This window comes from Caretta caretta, chromosome 18 (genome assembly GCF_965140235.1).
Source record: "Caretta caretta isolate rCarCar2 chromosome 18, rCarCar1.hap1, whole genome shotgun sequence".
Taxonomy (NCBI): Eukaryota; Metazoa; Chordata; order Testudines; family Cheloniidae; genus Caretta; species Caretta caretta.
Genome location: NC_134223.1, coordinates 197,110 through 218,984, shown reverse-complemented (window position 1 = coordinate 218,984; position 21,875 = coordinate 197,110). Strand labels below are relative to the sequence as shown.

Sequence of the window (21,875 nt, the reverse complement as noted above, 5' to 3'; positions counted from 1 at the left end):
CATTTTTCAGGAGCATAACTACAAAGTTAAGTGAGGAGTTACTGTATTGTGTCCAGTTTTGCTCTCCCCACTACAGAAGGGATGTGGACAAGTTGGAGAGAGTCCAGCGGAGGGCAATGAAAATTATTAGGGGGCTGGGGCACATGACTTATGAGGAGAGGCTGAGGCAACTGGGGTTATTAAGTCTGCAGAAGAGAAGAGTGAGGGGGGATTTGATAGCAGCCTTCAACTATCTGAAAGGGGGTTCCAAAGAGGATGGAGCTCGGCTGTTCTCAGTGGTGGCAGATGACAGAACAAGAAACAATGGTCTCAAGTTGCAGTGGGGGAGGTCTAGGTTGGATATTCGGAAACACTATTTCACTAGGAAGGTGGTGAAGCACTGGAATGGGTTACCTAGGGAGGTTGTGGAATCGCCATCCTCAGAGGTTTTTAAGGCCTGGCTTGACAAAGCCTTGGCTGGGATGATTTAGTTGGTGTTGGTCCTGCTTTGAGCAGGGAATTGGACTAGATGACCTCCTGAGGTCTCTTCCAACCCTAATATTCTATAATTCTAAGAACTTCTGCTTCTTGAGAGGTGCTATGCACCTCATGTCCCACTGACTTCAGTTTTGGGTGTGTACTCTCAGGATCTAGTACAACTGAATCCCTGGTTAGTCGTGTTCTGACTATTTTAGATGCTTTCTAGGTTCTTACCACCATGGTGTCTAAGTACCAGTATTGGTTGTCTCTTTAGGCTGTGTCTATACTTTAACATTTCCCAGTGGTGGGAAATGGAGTGTAGACAAAGCGCAACGTCTTTACCACTGTGCCACCTAACCTTGCTCAGAGCAAGTCATGATGCCACAACAGTAGAAACATTGGTGGCTGTTAACACCTTGTCTGTGCTCAAGGCCTGCTGTTGCTCTCTCCATTGGAGCTGAGCCAGTATTGGGAGAATACTGGGGAAATTTAAGAAAAGGTTCTGTGTGTAAAAGCTTTGGATTGTGAGCCTTTTGGGGTAGGGACAGTGCCTTACAATTTGCTTGGACAGTGCCTAGCATGTCATGAATGCTACTACAATACAAATACTAAATAAAGGTCATAACTTGCAGAGCACAGTGCGAGCCCTTCTGTGTATTCAGGCTTTTCTCTGAAGTGAGTTTGAGGGGAGGCATGTCCAGACCCGGAAGATTGGCTGGGGAGAGAGTCTTTGGGGGTTTGCTTTCTACTGTGGATTTTGGAATTAGGGAGATTGCCTTAGGTTTCTGACATTCACAGGCAACGTGCTGTAAATTTGCAGTATTCAGTGAGAACTGCTGTCACAGCTCAAAAATTAATTATTTCATGTTTGTAAAGTGCTTTGAAAGTATAAAATCCTACGTCACTGCCAAGCATTATGCTGAGAAAGGTGATTTGTAGACATGGAGTTGAAAGACAAGCTAAATAAGAAATGATTTATGCCTGATGATCAGATCATGAGAAACTGGCAGAAAACAGAATCTAAACTGTTTATTTTACCCACACCCTGTCATACTTCCAAATCAGCCTTCTTTCAGTCATCACAGCAGAGAGTGCCTATCAAGAGTTCTGTTCAACCAGCAGGAATGGCTGAGAGAGGAGACGTGAGGGATTTTTTAAATACTTTTTTAAAAATACTTTTTTTGGAACTGAAGATGACCTGTTTATCCACTGTCTGTTTTCTCTACCTTATTACCAGCCAAGCCAGAAACTCCCTCAGCTCCAGTAAAAGACAAATCTTCACTGTCAGAAGAGGAAATGGAGAGAAAGTGCAAATCCATCATTGATGAGTTCTTGCACATTAACGATTATAAGGTAAACAGAATGAAAACCTCACCTTCCAGAAAGCCATGGAACAGTGGGATCTTTAGCATTTTTTCCTTTCCAGGAACAGTGTCTTTTTAAGCACCCTGTTCTTAGTTCTTTAACATAAACATGGGACCTGCTGGAATTCGGATAGAAGGGATCGGTGCACAACTTTAGCACAGTTCTCCGACTGTTCTGGTTCTTCCATTGCTTACGATAGAGGAAAAATAGTCCCCTTTGGGTATTTTATGTAAAAAGTTTTAGATATGTCTGTCATGACCACTGAGCAGCACTGTTATAATAGTATGTCAATGCTGGATGTAGAAAGCTAGGGAAACTAGACAAAGTTTAATTCACTTATAAGGAACCCGTTGTTCTGATCTCAAGGAAGATGAAATAATACATATTGAACAAAGTTCTCCAGAGACAGTAAATGTTGAGAATTATTGAGCAACTGTCATCACTCCATAGTTAGGGTTGCAAATGAGTTTCCATTGAAGCTGGATTTTGGCCTCTCCTGTAAAATCCAAAAGTATATTGTCCTCAGAATTGATAGACTAGGTCTGTCGCACATTTTTCGGCAAAGTTTCAAGTGACTAGGATGAGGGATTCCTGAACTGACATCCTGCAAATAGAGTCATTAAACACAGTTCCCAAATTCTTCTAAAATTTTGTAGCCAAAAAACCAGGCAGGAGAGGTAAATCCTATTGTACAGGACTCAACTTATCCAAAAGCTAGCTCCCAGGACAAATATTTGGTTTATTAAAGTCTGATTTCATGAGTTAATAAAATTTGATTTAGTGTTGTCACCAGGGAATATTTACTTAGTATCTTAGTATAGGTCATCTGAGGACTGCTTACTCTAAAAAAAAAAAAAATCTCCAGTCCTTTACTTTTTTTTTTTTTTTTTTGAGATATACCTCCAAGTTTACCCATTATAAGGCATTTTAGTTTCTATGGTCACTAATACAATGAAACAGTTTGTTGTGGCTGGATATAGGAGTATGCCCTTTCTGATTTTCTCAGGATATTTCTATGGAGGCAGAGTTAAAGTAGTTTGGGTTCTTGTTTGAGAAGTGCAGCCATAACTGCATTTCCTAAGGGTTAAACATTTTGAGGTTGGTTATTATAGGTTTTGTTTTATGCTTTTTAGCTCCAACATTCTTGAAATGTAATAGGCACTCCAACCACTGGTATGTGTCTACAACCTTAACTTCACCTTAACAGAGTTTTGATGTGGCACATATCAGTAGAAACACCCTGGTTCTTCATGTGTTTAACCACACTGTTTACTTTGTAATCAAATTAAAACTCAGATTTAGCTTTGTGGCATCCTCTAGTGACAGCTGGGATGTACAGCCATGGACTGAGCAGTCCATTGTAAAAACCCTTAGTCACATTATCCTTGTTTTTGTCAGGCACTAACATACACCTGATTTAAAACTATGGCCTCAACATGGAGTCTGGGACTACCTTAGACTCTGTGACCTGTGGAAAATAGCCACCTAGAAAGTCCAGACATTCATCTGGGGCTACAACAGAGGGTATGATCCAAGATAAAGGGCATTTAAATGTATTGAGTCATAAAGAGTCCACTGAAGTCTACTGTGTTTGACTTAAACATTCAGTTGAAGAGCTTCTTCTCTGATAGTGCAGATATTAGAAGTATGGTGTTACTGTATTTCTCTCTGACTATTCTTCAGAGTATTATACTTGTGTATTTTGTAAAGTGTGGGTACCAGAATGTAGGGGCTGTATATAGAGGAAATGTTGCATTTACCAAATATGATTCATATATTTTCTGCTTCATTACATGGCATGTTTTCATAACATAGGAATTGCCACACCAGACTGGACCAGAATTCCATCTAGTCGAGTATCCTCTCACTAAGGTGGAACAATGTTTTACAGGAAGAGGCGAGAACCTTTCTAGAGGACAATAAAAGAATACCCTGTCCACTGAAGAATTTTCTTCCTAGCACCTGTCAGTTAGCAACTAGTGTATTCCCTGAAGCATGAGTATTTAAAAATTCTATTAACTGTAACTATGGTCACTCTGATCTGTATAAATATCTAATACTTTTTTTTTTTTTTTTTTTTTTTTACCCGTACTGAGTTCTCTGCCTCAGGGATGTCTTGAGGCTTTGCTAATTATGCACCCTCACCTTTCAGTTTCCCTGAATGACAAAAGTGTATCAAAATAATGTATTGACTTCAGCCAAAAGAATTAAGTGTTGTGGACTTGTTTTAGTGAAGAACATTCTCCTGCCTTGCAAGTCTTGATGATTCCCAGAATTCAGATAAATGATTCTCTGTCCTGTTTGAACAGGAAGCAATGCAGTGTGTGGAGGAGTTGAATGCACAGAGTCTGCTGCCCATTTTTGTGCGAGTCGGAGTGGAGTCTACTCTCGAGAGGAGTCAGATCACCAGGGATCACATGGGCCAGTTACTACATCAGTTGGTGCAGTCGGAAAAGCTAAGCAAACACGACTTCTTCAAGGGGTTGGTATTCTGCCATATGAACACTTCAATTAGATCACTAAGTTCTTTTTGTGTTAATTTCAAAAACATACTCCTTGTATTGGAGGATACCCCCTTCCCAGCTTCCTGTGAGAGCAACAGTGTCCTACAAGTTTCACAGTAGCAGCCATGTTAGTCTGTATTCGCAAAAAGAAAAGGAGTACTTGTGGCACCTTAGAGACTAACCAATTTATTTGAGCATAAGCTTTCATGAGCTACAGCTCACTTCATCCGATGAAGTGAGCTATAGCTCACAAAAGCTTATGCTCAAATAAATTGGTTAGTCTCTAAGGTGCCACAAGTATCCTACAAGTATCCTTGGTGAAAGAGGATTTATATTTGCCCATTGAGGAGTCTCGTATAACTGGGGCAAGGGGTGTGTTAAATCAATATCTGAGTGAAATTAATACTTGCAAAAGGTGCCATATTGGCAGCTCTTTAAACTAAAGTCCTCCATCCATCCACAGAATAGGGATAGTTCTTGCAATGACAAGACAGGCTTCACTCGTGTAGGACCCGCTGCCAGTGACTCAGCTCTGATTTATAGGGACCAACTCTGGAGATAAGGGTAGTATGGTGCCAAATGCAGTTACGTTGCTTGTGATGTGGACACCTGTCCTCTAGGAACTGAAGATAGACCACCTCATTGGTCACTGCACAGGTGTTAAGATTGTCATATGGTAACTGCATCCAGATCACACTGACTTAGCCTAGATTTGAACCTGTTGCACAAAAGTAAAACAAACCATGTGTCCCAATAAGAGTAACCTAAGCCAGCCAGTACACCCCAGGGATCATAATGTAATGATAAAACCAGGAATAACTAAGAAAGTAGTGCTCAGAAATGACAGAATAAATTAATGTTTTTACATATTAAATGTTAGTGTCTGTAGCCACTTCCTGGTGCTTTTATTTGAAAGATTGCCATATCACACTGCTATTGACTGCTTAGTGATGACGGTGTCAGCAAGTCTATCACTAACAGTGAGTTTTGACATCAAAAAAATCTAAAAACTGATGCGGCTGGATTACATAACCTTGATTTATCAATAGACTTGGAAGGCCCTTTTGCTTCTATGACTAGTGGAGGCCTGATAGCTCATAGAGTAGAAACATTCGGTCTCCAAGTATAATGTGTGGTAAGTACACCTTCCCAGTAAAAGGCTTGCTGCTGGACAAGATGAACATTCACTTTGGAAACACATACTGTCACCAAAACACAAAACTAACATAATAGGCTTTATAATACCTAGTTAAAATCTGTTGTTCCATGTGAGCTAGGGTAAAAAATACATACACAAGGGTTTAAATTGTGTGTGTGTGCGCGCACATGCAGTGACTCACAGATTCAGGATTATTCACATTGAGTCTGGTCTTCAGACCAGAAGAAGAGCTGTGTATCTTGAAAGCTTGTCTCTTTCACCAACAGATGTTGGTTCAGTAAAAGGTATTACCTCACCCACCATGTCTCTCTAATATCCTGGGACCAGCACAACTACCACAACACTGTAAACTACAGTTTATCACACTTCATTTGATATTGATAACGAATCATAGAATATCAGGGTTGGAAGGGACCTCAGGAGGTCATCTCGTCCAACCCTCTGCTCAAAGCAGGACCAGTCCCCAACTAAATCATCCCAGCCAGGGCTTTGTCAAGCCTGACCTTGAAAACCTCTAAGGAAGGAATCATAGAATCATAGAATCATAGAATATAAGGGTTGGAAGGGACCCCAGAAGGTCATCTAGTCCAACCCCCTGCTCAAAGCAGGACCAATTCCCAGTTAAATCATCCCAGCCAGGGCTTTGTCAAGCCTGACCTTAAAAACCTCTAAGGAAGGAGATTCTACCACCTCCCTAGGTAATGCATTCCAGTGTTTCACCACCCTCATAGTGAAAAAGTTTTTCCTAATATCCAATCTAAACCTCCCCCACTGCAGCTTGAGACCATTACTCCTCGTTCTGTCATCTGCTACCATTGAGAACAGTCTAGAGCCATCCTCTTTGGAACCCCCTTTCAGGTAGTTGAAAACAGCTATCAAATCCCCCCTCATTCTTCTCTTCTGCAGGCTAAACAATCCCAGCTCCCTCAGCCTCTCCTCATAAGTCATGTGTTCCAGACCCCTAATCATTTTTGTTGCCCTTCGCTGGACTCTCTCCAATTTATCCACATCCTTCTTGAAGTGTGGGGCCCAAAACTGGACACAGTACTCCAGATGAGGCCTCACCAATGTCGAATAGAGGGGAACGATCACGTCCCTCGATCTGCTCGCTATGCCCCTACTTATACATCCCAAAATGCCATTGGCCTTCTTGGCAACAAGGGCACACTGCTGACTCATATCCAGCTTCTCGTCCACTGTCACCCCTAGGTCCTTTTCCGCAGCACTGCTGCCTAGCCATTCGGTCCCTAGTCTGTAGCTGTGCATTGGGTTCTTCCATCCTAAGTGCAGGACCCTGCACTTATCCTTATTGAACCTCATCAGATTTCTTTTGGCCCAATCCTCCAATTTGTCTAGGTCCTTCTGTATCCTATCCCTCCCCTCCAGCGTATCTACCACTCCTCCCAGTTTAGTGTCATCTGCAAACTTGCTGAGGGTGCAGTCCACGCCATCCTCCAGACCATTAATGAAGATATTGAACAAAACCGGCCCCAGGACCGACCCCTGGGGCACTCCACTTGACACCGGCTGCCAACTAAACATAGAGCCGTTGATCACTACCCATTGAGCCCGACGATCTAGCCAGCTTTCTATCCACCTTATAGTCCATTCATCCAGCCCATACTTCTTTAACTTGCTGGCAAGAATACTATGGGAGACCGTATCAAAAGCTTTGCTAAAGTCAAGGAATAACACATCCATTGCTTTCCCCTCATCCACAGAGTCAGTTATCTCGTCATAGAAGGCAATTAGGTTAGTCAGGCATGACTTGCCCTTAGTGAAACCATGCTCGCTGTTCCTGATTACTGTCCTCTCCTCTAAGTGCTTCAGAATTGATTCCTTGAGGACCTGCTCCATGATTTTTCCAGGGACTGAGGTGACTGACTGGCCTGTAGTTCCCCGGATCCTCCTCCTTCCCTTTTTTAAAGATGGGCGCTACATTAGCCTTTTTCCAGTCGTCCAGGACCTCTCCCGATGGCCATGAGTTTTCAAAGATAATGGCCAATGGCTCTGCAATCACATCCGCCAACTCCTTTAGCACTCTCGGATGCAACGCATCCAGTCCCATGGACTTGTGCTCGTCCAGCTTTTCTAAATAGTCCCGAACCACTTCTTTCTCCACAGAGAACTGGTCACCTCCTCCCCATGCTGTGCTGCCCAGTGCAGCAGTCTGGGAGCTGACCTTGTTCGTGAAGGCAGAGGCAAAAAAAGCATTGAGTACATTAGCTTTTTCCAATCCTCTGTCACTAGGTTGCCTCCCTCATTCAGTAAGGGGCCCACGCTTTCCTTGGCTTTCTTCTTGTTGCTAACATACCTGAAGAAACCCTTCTTGTTACTCTTAACATCTCTTGCTAGCTGCAACTCCAAGTGTGATTTGGCCTTCCTGATTTCACTCCTGCATGCCTGAGCAGTATTGTTATACTCCTCCCTGGTCATTTGTCCAATCTTCCACTTCTTGTAAGCTTTTTGTGTTTAAGATCAGCCAGGATTTCACTGTTAAGCCAAGCTAGTCACCTGCCATATTTAGTATTCTTACTATTACATAACTATGAGTTATGGTGCTCAAAGAAGTGGACTGTTGGTGAAGTATTAGGATGTGTGTATTCCTGTGGGGGAGGGGAGGGCGAGAAACCAAACGAATGCACTAGAGATAATTGAATGAGGGTGGAGAGCCATGACATTCAGTGGACATGCAGCAAAATTGCTGAAGACTTGCTGTACTGTTCACCAAGACATGTTACCCTGAGATTCAGGGCCATGGTGTGAGAAAAGATCATAGCACAAAATCTAAACTAAGCTCAACTCTAGCGAGAAACTCTCTGCATGACAGTAAATAAACAGCAAAATTACTGGCAGAAGAGCTCAGTCAAACCCAGGATGAGCCAGTACCAGAAGCCTTAATAAAGAAACAGGCATATGAGACAGCCACTCCTCAAAAACCATCCCTGAAACCAGTGAACAAGAAAAAGAATTTACCAGAATCCATTTAAAATGGATACCAGAAGACTGTTGAATGTTCCTGGGAACCAATGAATCAGTGTGAATTTTCTGATAGAGGCACATTTATAATCCACCAGGTAAAAAGTGAGTGCCTGGTACCACTGATGAAACATGAAGCCGGTTCATTGATAATTTGTCATTGTGCTTTTGGAAGAGGTGTTGAAAATTCTGAAATCTGGATTTGCAGTTTGAGAAAAGACCTCATAAATCAGCCATAGAGCCTAGTGTTTTGGAATGCCAGGTCCTCCTGCTAACCCAGCCAAGTATACAGGTGATTTTCCTAAAAGAGAAAAATTGAACTTCTCAGGCCACATTCCGGTTTATTGACTATTTTCTTGTGTTATGTTTTAGGCACTTGATGGATCACACCAGACTTAATCAAACATTGTTCAGTTGAAAATCTTATACTATATTTTCTATGTCCTCCCACATGTAAAATTCTGTTTGTTAGAGATTTTGTATTTAAAAAAGAAAATGCTTTTTACCCTTACAGATGTCAGGACTGTTAATGAGCTCATTATTGGGTAATGGGAGTTTTAAAAATTGTTTTCCTGTATGTTTTGACTACCACCCTCCATGGAGGGAATTTCCTCTTGCACATTCTTCCAGTGCTTCAGCATTTCCAAGAAGTAATTATGCTACACAAATACCTGGAGAGGATTGGATGGCATACCATTGGGCTTTTTTAATATAAATCAAAAGTATATAATGCAGGGTGGATTTACTTGGCAGAAAAAAATTCAGTGAGGTGGGAATTGGATTTAATATTTGGAGTTTCTCTTTTCTTCCAAAGGTTTTCAGACACCTTGGAGCTGGCAGATGATATGGCCATTGATATACCACATATTTGGTTGTATCTAGCTGAATTGGTGACCCCCATGTTAAAAGAAGGAGGAATCTCTATGAGAGAACTTATAACGTAAGCTATGCTATTTTTGTTTAGTGACCGTCATGCCTAAACTAGCCTGATTATGCTATAACATCTAAGCAGCATGACTTCTGTCAGTTGACTAGACAGGAATAATAAGAGACTCAGCGTGTGAGAGTCAATGTGAGACCTTGTGAGAAGTGTTTCAGAAATCAGATTTGCATTAATGTGGAAGCTCTGATGGTGCAAGAGCTTGCTGTTGTGCAGTCTTTCTTTCTTTTTCTTTTTTTTTTTAAACGTTATCTACCAATCCTCTTCAGTCCCAGTTTTTTTCTAGCTGAATTAAAAACCACCTAAAGTTGTAGGACCAGATTGACTCTCAGAAATATTAAGGTCCTGATCTTTTAAAGGGATGTGAATTCTCCCTTCATTTTCTGAAGATAAAGTTTTTCACGTATGATAATTGTGCCTAGAATTAATTACCACTTAGACATCTGTCTGATTACTATTAACCAGCAGCACAAAGCTACACCTGTAAAAATGGAAAACCATTTTCAAAAATCAGAGCATTACTGTATTTTTATCATTATCACCTTCAATCACATTTATATTGCAGGTTTCAATCACATTTATATTGCAGCAGCACAGATAGGCCAACCAGCCTTGGGCCCTGTTATTGTAGCACTATACTAATATCTAGAAAGCAACAGTTCCCTGCTCCGAAGAGCTTAAGGACAGGTTTTTAAAGGTACTTGGGCACCTAAATCCCATTGAAATCAAGGACCTGCATATGTTTAAAATCTAGGCCTTACAGTCTACAAGATTCTACAGACCAAATCCTCATCCCATCAAAATAAGTAGATTTGGCCCTATGTAAAACTAAAGTATAGGGGTGTTTTATTTGTTCCTGTTGTGCAGTTTTTCTAAGTTTTAGTCTAATATGGGCCCAATTCTGCATCAGTGACGTTGGTCGGAGCTTTAACATTAACTTCAATGGGAGCAAGATGAGATCCCATATACAGAGCAGAAGTTAAAGCTGTGCAGTTTTCTGCATCAGCTTGATCCCCACCTCTCTCCTGCCCCGAATCAAGAGCTGCTTTTCACAGCAGTGTAACTTGTCTGAGACAATAAAATATTATAATAAAAGTATTTATTTCTGTTCCATTCCAGAGAATTTAGCAAACTGTTACTTCCTGTGGGAAGAGCTGGGGTCTTGCTTTCTGAAATATTGCACCTTCTATGCAAACAAATGGTAAGTATGCAGGGATACAACTTATAAATTTTGTTGGGTGCAGAAAGTAAATGATCATGCATAAAGACAATGTGCTCGTATTCCCAACATTTAGGTATAGGTGAACCTGTGCAAATAACATTAAAAACCTGCCTTTCCTTCCCCAAATTTCAAACCAAGCCTCATAAGATTCCAAAAAGTTGGGCTACTATTTTCTTATCAAGTTTCCCCTTTGTAGGTACCTCTGCACCTGGCTTCTTCGAGAAGCTGGAGTGCTGAAGTATTGCAAGAGAACCATTCTCAAAGTATTTCTGGGCTGATCAGAAACAAGTACTGGCAATCTCACATAAGGGCCTGTTTTTGCAGACCTGAGAGGTTCTGGGAGTTCGGATAAGCTTCAGATGGCCATTCAGACTTCTGGGTGTTTATCCAAACTAAACCTGCAAACTCTTGAGATTCACCTGTCTCTAGGGATAGAGATACCTATTCACCATGTAACTTCTAAAGCTGTCTTACACATTTTCACAGTTGTCTGTGCAGACACCTTGGTAGTTTCCGTATAAGTGTATCATATATTTAAATTTTTATTTCTAAGGTCAGGATAAATAATTCACTTTGTGTAGTCTTGTACGTTAAACATTCATCACCTCCTTTTTAAAGCATGGATTCAAATTAGGTCAGTTTTCCATGCAACAGCTCCTTAATGTAGCTAGAAGCTTATATTTTATTTTTTAAAATAAGTAATATGCTGCTTGTTTGGATTGTGTATTGCCATTTTCTCTATATCATGTGGGAGAAGAACAGGGAAAGGAGCCATGATCTTGTGGTTAAAGCACAGCCTAAAGTCAGAAGATCTGGGTTTTATTTCTAGCTCTGTCAGACTTCTGGCATAACCTTAGGTAAATCATGTAAGCCAAAATTTTCAGTGTTGGGTGCCTAAAGTCAGGCAATATTGTTTATTATATATATAAACATTTTGGGGATTTCTAAAAAGTCAGGCATGAAGTCTACTGGACTGTCAGATGCAGAAGGTTGTACACATACTGTTGTAAAGGTAATTTTCCGTAGATTTACAATGAATTGTAGGATTTAAACTGTGACCTTGTTGTCACACACATGACGTTGAGGATTGATCTCCATACAAAAGATATCCATGTAATCATGATTTTTCTGAAGTAGACATGCTCTAACTTTATTCATGTAGAGGGATGGAAAGATAAGTAATTTCTTACTAGGGCACAGCAAGTCAGTGGCAGAGCTAGGAGTAGAACCCGATGCATTTGAGTCCCCGTTCTGTATCATGTCCACTGGACCACACTTTTAATATGGTCACTTTATTGTAGATGATCTTTGGTCATGTTGTTGCAAACTCCATATATCACATCAAGCCAGCCATATTTATTACACATCATTGTGGCATCTGTGCAACTTACAAGGTACAACGTTTACCTGTAAAAGGTAGGATATTATATATAACTTCTCCAGCACAGGCTTTCTGGAAGTTTTCACATCTTGGCTAGGCATATTTTTGGATGGCTAAATGATTATTTATTTCTCTTTATGCAGCACCATTCCAGCCTGTTTAAGCTCCTGTACTTTTCAGATTTAAAAATGAACAAATTGCTTTGTGTTTTAGAGCCATAAGAAAGTAGGAGCCTTATGGAGGGAGGCTGGCCTCAGTTGGAAGGACTACTTACCTGAAGGGGAGGATATACATACCTTTCTCACGGAGCATGTGAGTTGAAAGCAAGTTTCTTCTAGAGAAGAGCGCTGTGAGATATATTTGTAGGATACATTTGGCCCATTGGTTTGTATTTTATTTTTACTTTGAGTCCTAGTTGTTCATTTCAATTCCATCCCTAAATATTGTCAAAATGGAACATGAAGATGAACTACTCCAGTCATTCAGATTAGGTTTAGGCAGTACATTTGGTGGAAGACACCAAAGGAACACTTGAAAGTGATGTGGGTGATTAAAATAATGGCACTCTTCCCTTGAGTCAGTACTGAACCAGAGGCCCAGCATGATTTTAGGGAGCACTGTGCTACTGGAAATGCAACGTAAAACCAAGATCTGAGAACTAATGATCATTATAGATTCTATGTCACATTTTGCAAAAATAGTGTATTAGCCTTAGCTTCCGGATAGGGCTGTCAATTAATCACAGTTAACTCATACAATTAACTCAAAAAAATTAATCATGATTTAAAAAATTAATCACAGTTTTAATCACACTGTTAAACAATAGAATACCAATTGAAATTTATTACATATTTGTGGATGTTTTTCTACATTTTGAAATATATTGATTTTAATTACAACACAGAATATGAAGTATACAGTGATCACTTTATATTATCATTTTTATTACAAATATTGGCACTATAAAAATGATAAATAAAAAATAGTATTTTTCAAATCAGCTCATACAAATACTGTAGTGCAATCTCTATCATGAAAGTTCAACTTACAAATGTAGATTTTTATTGTTGTTACATAACTGCATTCAAAAACAATGTAAAACTTTAGAGCCTGCAAGTCCACTCAGTCCTACTTCTTGTTCAGCCAATTGCTAAGGCACGGTCTACAGTACGCAGTTATTTCGGAATTAGCCGAGTTACTTCGAAATAAAACTGATTCCTTCCACATGACCAAACCAGTTTTTTCGTTTTAAAGGGCTCTTTAATCCGATTTCTGTACTCCACCTCGGCAAGTGGAGTAGCACTAAAATAGAGATCGCAGTTCTGAGTTACAGGTACTGTGGATGCAATTCGACGTTATTGGCCTCAGGGAGCTATCCCAGAATGCTCCCTTGTGACCGCTCTGGACAACACTTTCAACTCCGATGCACTAGCCAGGTAGGCAGTAAAAGCCCCAGGAACTTTTGAATTTCCTGTTTGGTCACCATCAGCTCAGGTGAGCATCACAAGAGACCATGCAGTCCCGGATTCGCAGACAAGCTCCAGCATGGTCCGAATGGGAGGTACTGGATCTCATTGCATGTTGGGGAGACACATCTGGTATGGCAGAACTACGTTCCAAAAAAAGAAACGCAAATACGTACACTGAAGTCTCCAGGGCCATGACGGAAAGAGGCTACTCCAGGGACACAGAGCAGTGTCGTACAAAAATCAAGGAGCTCAAGCAAGCGTACCAAAAAGCCAGGGAGGCGAACAGCGCTCTGGGTCACAGCCCCATACATGCTGCTTCTACCATGAGCTGCATGCAATTATGTGGGGTGATGTCACCACTACCCCGCCACTGTCCATGGACAGCTGCAAGGGGGGAGTAGCACAGAGCGAGGAGGATGAGTGTTCGGAGGACGAGGAGGACAGTGCACAGGCGGCAAGTATGGAATCCGTTTTCCCCCCTAGCCAAGAACTGTTCTTAACACTGGAGCCAATAGTCTCCCCCCACTCCCAAGGCATGCTCCCGGACCATGACCCTGGAGAAGGCACCTCTGGTGAGTCAGAGCTTGATCAGAGCCACACTGTGGAGGGTGGGGGGAAACCCAGCCGCACTGGGCTGTTCGTGTTTAGTTTAAAAGGCTTATAGCATCATCGGAGTCACGCAGTGGGGGGTGGGGAGGATGTTGTGTGAAGCGATCATCCCAGAGAGCCTCCTTTTATATGGCAAACCCACAAGGCATAGCTTGCTATGGGAAAGGGGTCCCGGCAGTTTGAAAGCATTGAAATGAATATGGAAGAAGCAGAACCCCGCGTGCCCCTAGGGTGTACCATGGCTGCCTGCAAGCTGAATTCTGTTGCCTGGCCGCATGTGATGGCTTACTCACACCAAAGTGGCAGGCACTTCAGTATAAGAGGCAAAATGTGACCTTGTACAAAAAGAACATGTGCTGTGTACTATGAATTGCCTGTTTCACTGAGAAAGCGTGTCCCCTTTGTTGTCTAAAATGTATCTTTTAAAATACTACCCTCCCTTTTTCTCCTTCCACAGCAGGTGCAAATGTTTCAATGCGGCCTCTATCTACTCCATCCCAGAGGCTGGTCCAGATTAGAAGGCAGAAAAAACAAACTCGGAACGATATGTTTGCCGAGCTCATGCAGTCGTCTCTCACTGATAGGGCCCAGCTCAATGCGTGGAGGCAAACAATTGCGGAGATGCGTAAAGCGTTACATGAATATGAAGAGAGGAGGGACATGTGCAATGAGAGCAGGCAGGATGCAATAGTCAAGCTCATGGGGGAGCAAACTGACATGCTCCTCTGTATGGTGGATCTATGCAGGAAAGGCAGCAAGACCACAGTCTGCCGCTGCAGCCCCTGTATAACCACCCTCCCCAGGTTCCATAGCCTCCTCACCCAGACGCCCAAGAACGTGGCGGGGAGAGGGAGGAGGCTACGGGGACCCACACAGTCAACCCCAGAGGATTGCACAAGCAGCAGAAAGCTGGCATATCCTAAATTTTGATTTGGTTTCTGAACTTGTCCTTCCCTCCTCCTCCACACCCCTAACCCAATACCCCCCTTCCCCGTCTAGCTTCTGATTTCTCTCAGTGTTTTTTGCAACAAATAATAAAGAACGGTTTTTAAACAATTGTGACTTTATTTCCTTTCATATATATAGGGGGCAGGTAACTTTAAGAGAAGCAAACACTACTGTCACGCCGTACCCTGGCCAGTCATGAAACTGGCTTTCAAAGCTTCTCTGATGTGCAGCACACCCTGCTGCTCTCTTCTAATCGCCCTGTTGTCCGGCTGTGCAAAACTGGCCGCCAGGCGAGTTACCTCAACCTCCCACCCTGCCAAAAATGTCTCCCCCTTACTCTCACATATATTGTGGAGCACACAACAAGCAGCAATTACAATTGGAATATTGGTTGTGCTGAGATCTAACCAAGTCAGTAAACTGCGCCAGTGCACTTTCAAACGTCCAAAAGCACATTCTACCACCACTCTGCACTTGCTCAGCCTATAGTTGAACTGCTCCTTACTACTGTCCAGGGTGCCTGTGTACCGCTTCATAAGCCATGGCATTAAGAGGTAGGCTGGGTCCCTGAGGATAACTATAGGGATTTCAACATCCCCAACAGTCATTTTCTGGTCTGGGAAGTAAGTTCCTTCCTGCAGCTGTTCAAACAGACCAGAGTTCCTGAAGATGCAAGCGTCATGCACCTTTCCTGGCCATCCCACGTTGATGTCAGTGAAATGTCCCTTGTGATCCACCAGTACTTGCAGAACCATGGAAAAGTACCCCTTGTGGTTTATGTACTGGATGCCCTGGTGTTCCGGGGCCAAGATAGGGATATGCGTTCCGTCTATGGCCCCGCTGCAGTTAGGGAACCCCAGCGCATTAAAGCCATCCACAATAGTCTACACATTTCCCAGAGTCACTACCCTTGATAGCAGCTGGTCAATGATTGCGTTGGCTACTTGCAGCACATCAGCCCCCACTCCAAACTGATTCCCGACTGACTCGGGCTTTGCAAGCTTCCACAGGGCTATGGCCACTCACTTCTCAACTGTGAGGGCTACTTTCATTTTGGTGTCTTTGTGCTTCAGGGCAGGGGAAAGCAAGTCACTAAGTTCTATGAAAGTGGCCCTACCCATATGAAAGTTTCTCAGCCACTGGGAATCATCGCATACCTGCAACACTGTGCGGTCCCACCAGTCTGTACTTGTTTCCCAGGCCCAGAATCGGCGTTCCATGGCATGAACCTGGCCCAACACCACCATGATCTCCCAATCGCCACATGCCATGCTTCTAGGAACGTCTGTGTCCATGTCCTCATCACTATCGTAATCGCACTGTCATCGCTTCCTCACCTGGTTTTGCAGGTACTGCACATACTGCTGGATAATGCGCAAGGTATTTACAATGGTCAGAACTGCAGCAGAGATCTGAGCGGGCTCCATGGCTATGGCACCTGCACAGGTAATCCTGGAAAAAGGGCGCAAAACATTGAAGAGCAGAGTTGCAGCGGAAGAGGTGCTGTTCGGTTCACGATAGCCCAAAAAAGGCGGGAAATGGTTGTCTTCTGTAGCTTTCATGAAGGCCGGAGCCCAGGACAGACAACATGGAGAAGCTCGGAAGCACGGCAATAGCAGGAGAGCAGAGTTGGCAGTGGAAGCTGTGCTGCTTGGTTCATGATGGCTGAGCAGAGTTGGCAGAGGAAGAGAGAGTAGATAGTAGAGATTACATAGGAAGATGAGAGGAAATGAATAGTGGATTCATAGTAGCAGGAGAGCAGCAGTGCACCGTCTGCTGAAAGCAGTATGGCGTCTGCATGCCAAAAAGGCGCAAAACGATTGTTTGCCGTAGCTTTCACGAAGGGAGGTGCGACTGACGACACACACCCAGAAACACCCACAAGAATGTTTTTGCCCCATCATGCTCTGGGAGCTTAACCCAGCATTCCAATGGGCGGCGGGGACTGCGGGAACTGTGGGATAGCTACCCACAGTGCACCGCTCTGACATTCGATACTAGCCTTAGTACTGTGGACGCTCTCCGCCGAATTCACGCGCTTTAGTGGGGACACAGAAGACTGAATGTATAAAATCACTTCTGAAAATTCGAATAGAATAATTTTGAAATAATTTCGTACTGTAGATGTACTCTAAGACAAACAAGTTTGTTTACATTTACGGGCGATAATGCTGCCTGCTTCTTATTTACAGTGTCACCTGACAATGAGAACAGGGGGGTCACATGGCACTTTTGTAGCCGGCATTGCAAGATATTTACTGTCAGATATGCTAAACATTCATATGCCCCTTCATGCTTCAGACACCATTCCAGAGGACATGCTTCTATGCTGACGATGCTCGTTACAAAAATTATGCATTAATTAAATTTGTGACCTAACTCATTGAGGGGAGAATTGTATGTCTCCTGTTCTGTTTTACCCGCATTCTGCCATATACTTCAGTCTCGGATGATGATCGTTTTAAGATCTGACAAAACGCAAAGAAGGTACCAATGTGAGATTTCTAAAGATAGCTACAGCACTTGACCCAAGGTTTAAAAACCTGAAGTGCCTTCCAAAATCTGAGAGGGACAAGGTGTGATGCATGCTTTCAGAAGTCTTAAAAGAGCAATACTCCGACAGAGAAACTACAGAACCCGAACCACCAAAAAATAAAATCAACCTTCTGCTGGTGGCACCTGCCTCAGATAATGAAAATGAACATGCATCAGTCCGCACTGCTTTGGATCATTATCGAGCAGAACCCATCACATGGAATGGTGGTCGAAGTATGAAGGGACATATGAATCTTTACCGCATCTGGCACGTAAATATCTTGCAACACCGGCTACAACAGTGCCGTGCAAATGCCTGTTCTCACTTTCAGGTGACATAAACAAGAAGTGGGCAACATTATCTCCTGCAAATGTAAACGAACTTGTTTGTCTGAGCAGTTGGCTGAACAAGAAGTAGGATTGAGTGGACTTGTAGGCTCTGAAGTTTTGCATTGTTTTATTTTTGAAAGCAGTTATTTTTTGTACATAATTCTACATTTGTAAGTTCAACTTTCATGATAAAGGGATTGCACTACAGTACGTGTATCAAATGAATTGAAAAATACTATTTCTTTTGGTTTTTACAGTGCAAATATTTGTAATCAAAAATAAATACAAAGTGAGCACTTACACTTTGTGTTCTGTGTTGTAATTGAAATCAATATATTTGAAAATGTAGAAAACATCCAAAATATTTAAATAAATGGTATTCTATTATTGTTTAACAGTGCGATTAATCGCTGTTAATTTTTTTAATCACTTGACAGCCCTACTTCATGACCAAATTCCAGATCTGGTATTTGCATTCTGGCTCCCTGTAGTTTCAATTAGACAAGGTATATGTTTTCATTTCATGGGTTAAAGTGTAGTGGAGCGTTGCTCTGTGCCACATTTTTCCTCAAAGGTGGCTGCATTTCCTTGCTGGATGAAGTGATCCCTCAGTATAGATTGTACGTAAGTGTGTTGTTTGTAAATTGCTCTGATTCTTTGAAATGAAAGGTAGGACATACGTCATTACAATGATAAAACAGAATAAAGTGTTGTTTGTTCTTTTTCCTTAGTATGATTCAGTGTAGAAAAGCATATTTAATCGTTTCTCATAACTTCTAATGTTGCAGAAGTTGGACTTCACAGTGTCTGACTGTTCCAGTTCCTCAGAAGCACTTTCAGAGGAAGAACTCTCTGCTGACGAACTGAACAAACAGCTAGAAAAACTCATTATTGAGGACAAGGCGAACGATGAACAAATCTTTGATTGGGTAGAGGTATAAAGACTGTTTTCACTGTACCTGTGCATTAACCATCTTTATAAACATTTTCCCAGCCAACAGGATCAACTCTATCTTTTGCCACCTCTTTGTTTTGCCCCCCTGCACTGCTCACCCCAGTCTGATATTGGTTCTCCAGGAATAATATAGCCAAGTGCTAGCCACTAGATCTAGTCACTGTCACAGAATAACTTCTCTGTTGCTTCATGGCTTCCAGTTGTGGTTAGTTGTTGATAGATGTTAAGGGTTAATATAATGAAGGGGTAAAATAATTAATTTACTGTATTTATTTAAAGTTTTTACCTTGTTTCCTGTTTGTTGTTTTGTTCGGATTTTAATTGCTTTATTTTTTGGAGGTTTTTGTAAAAACTATAACTTTTAAAACAAAGAGAGAGAAAGCAGAAGTGAGGAGAGGCAGGGGAAGGAAGGTGAAGAGCAACCTGGGAAGGTAGGGAGACCTGAGCCAAGAGAGATTTGCTAGCAACCCGGCATGTGCATACCTTATTAAACTCTCTGGGGCTTAACAGTGAGGGGTTAAGGGAGTTTCCTAGCTTGTGGCTATCTGTCATGTTAGGTTGTGATTTATACAAAGGACACCTTGCTTACCTACCAGATTAATGGTCGGGGTCATCAGTGTAGTCAGGTGGTAATAGATGTTTGGCTGTGTGTGTGTGTTCCCTCTGTGTGACGCCCCAGCCCTGTGCAAACAGCTGACTCTGCAGACCTCAAGCAAACTGGCCAATGACCACAAAATCCATTAAGGAACAAAGGCATCCAGCCAGGTTTATTGTCGACAAAGCACAGTACTAGTATCCTGCAGACACTACTGGACCACTAATACATGTATGTCCGTAACAGTGCACCAGCTCAGTAAATGGTGGGACTTTCTGTTCCTCCCTAGGCCAAACAAAAATACTCCCTCAGAGATACATCTTTATACCCTGATACAAACAAGTTAGTACTGTCCCTCTGACATAGTTACTGCCCCCTAACTTGGCTAGTTATCATCCATCACCTTGTATATGTTGGTTTGATCAAAACATTTCTGTTACGTACTGTCATCCTGACCTTATCTTTTAGGAGGGGTCAGTGTGTTCCTGTTATCCTTGGGGAATGTTTTTGTTCCATCCTCGATATCGGAATGTTCTAGTACTACTTGATATCGAGATGTGTTTGTGTGAGTACTCTGTGACTAGCAATTCTTCGGAATGTGTATTTTTGCAATATCAGTCCTGTTCTTGCCAGATTTTGTCAGCGGGTCCTGCCTCATACCAGGCCTCTGTTTCAAGGGCTTATGTCTCAGGCTCTCTTCCTACTACACCAGTCTCCAGGGAACCAAGCAGAAATGTTCATAACCACCACCAATTCATCTCTGGATAAGGCATATAGTATTTGTACAGTTGACCACTCTGCATTCTTCAGTTCACAAAGATTATTAAATTTCCATAAAGCATCCGCCCTATGGCCTGACATCTTAAGGACTTTCCCAATATACGCTTTGGAACAGTAAGATTCAGTACAGTTACAGCAGAAAATGGCCATTTCAATTTTATCTCCATCCTAAGCACAGGAGAGCAAGATATAGATATTGTTGTAAAATCAGCATTTGCCTAGAGATAAAGAATATAATTTGCAGGAAGAAAAGGTTAACTTCTTTAAAGTTCTCTTATTTTTTTGTCTGGATCCTTATTTTGAAGGCTAACCCATTATCTGATAATGGCCTGTTCAAATGTATAATTTTGTGAAAACATGTTTTCAATTATCAATGACATTTTAAACCTGGTATGCTATAACAGTTTATTTTCCAAGTATGGGGTGAAATTGGTTGGTTTTCTTCCTGACATTATCTGTGCCCCATTATGAGATTATTTGGCTTCCCATGCAACAGTGGAATTCTTTGCAAACAGTTACCCACTGGCGATGCATGTGCTCCGCTCTGTTCCAGTATTTTAGAACCAAGAGTATAAAAGCCTGCACCCACCCACTGTCTCTTCTCTAACTCTGGGCACATCCTTTAAACCAGATTTTAACCTCTATGTCTGAAATGATGCTAAACCAGATTTGTCCTATTGGTATAATAGGCATCATGGAAACTTGGTGGAATGACGATAATCAGTGAGACACAGTGATAGCAGGGAACAAAATATAGAGAAATGACAGAGTAGGTCATGCTGGTGCGGGAGTGGCACTATATGTGAAAGAAAGCAAGAGTCAAATATAGTAAAAAAATGAATCAAACTGTCCCATAGAATCTTTATGGCTAGAAATACCATGTTTGTATAATAAGAGTATACCAGTAGGAATATACTACCGACCACCTGACCAGGATGGTGATGGTGAACTGCTCAAGGAGATTAGAGATGCTGCAAAGGCAGAAAATGCAATAATAATGGGGGATTTCAGCTATCCTCATATTGACTGGATATATGTCACCTCAGGACGGAATGCAGAAATAAAATTTCTAGACACCATAAATGACTGCCTCTTGCAGCAGCTTGCCCTGGAACCCAGAAGGGGAGAGGTAATTCTTGATTTGGTCCAAAATGAAGCACAAGATCTGGTCCAAGAGGTAAAGATAGCTGAATCGCTCAGTAAAAGCAATCACAATATAGATTTAACATCCTTGTAGGGGGAAATATGCCAAAGAAAACCACAACAGTAGTGTTTAATTTCAAATAGGGGAACTACACAAAAATGAAACTAGTTAAATGGAAATTAAAAGGAACAGTCAGAAGAGTGTAAAGCCTGCAAATTGCAAGGAGAGACTATTGAAAAAACATCATCACAGAGGCTCAAACTAAAGGTATACTCCCCTGAATTCTACCATGGCTAAACAGCCAAGTGAAAGAGGTGGCTAGAGGCAAAAAGGCATTCTTTAAAAACTGGAAGTCAAATCCTAGTGAGGAAAATAGAAAGGAGCATGAACTCTGGCAGTCAAGTGTAAAAAGTATGATAAGACAGGTGGAGAAAGAACTTGAAGATCAACTAACTTAGGATACATAAATGAACAGCAAAAAAATTAGTAAATCAGAAGCAG

At 41.9% G+C, this 21,875-nt stretch overlaps 1 protein-coding gene across 47 annotated transcripts in view; it reads left to right on the top strand.

The window, feature by feature from the left end:
* The window catches only part of EIF4G3 (eukaryotic translation initiation factor 4 gamma 3), a 457,314-nt gene that overhangs the window by 413,405 nt on the left and 22,034 nt on the right, over positions 1-21,875 (top strand). For 46 of the 47 annotated variants that reach the window (XM_048825364.2, XM_048825402.2, XM_048825383.2 and 43 more), the window contains 6 exons: positions 1,697-1,812; positions 4,134-4,306; positions 9,281-9,406; positions 10,526-10,607; positions 12,223-12,321; positions 18,689-18,835. In XM_048825364.2, the coding sequence (XP_048681321.2) occupies positions 1,697-1,812; positions 4,134-4,306; positions 9,281-9,406; positions 10,526-10,607; positions 12,223-12,321; positions 18,689-18,835 (743 nt within the window). Of the gene's footprint in view, positions 1-1,696; positions 1,813-4,133; positions 4,307-9,280; positions 9,407-10,525; positions 10,608-12,222; positions 12,322-18,688; positions 18,836-21,875 lie in introns of those variants that run through there. The other variant, XM_048825410.2, reaches the window with a different exon arrangement.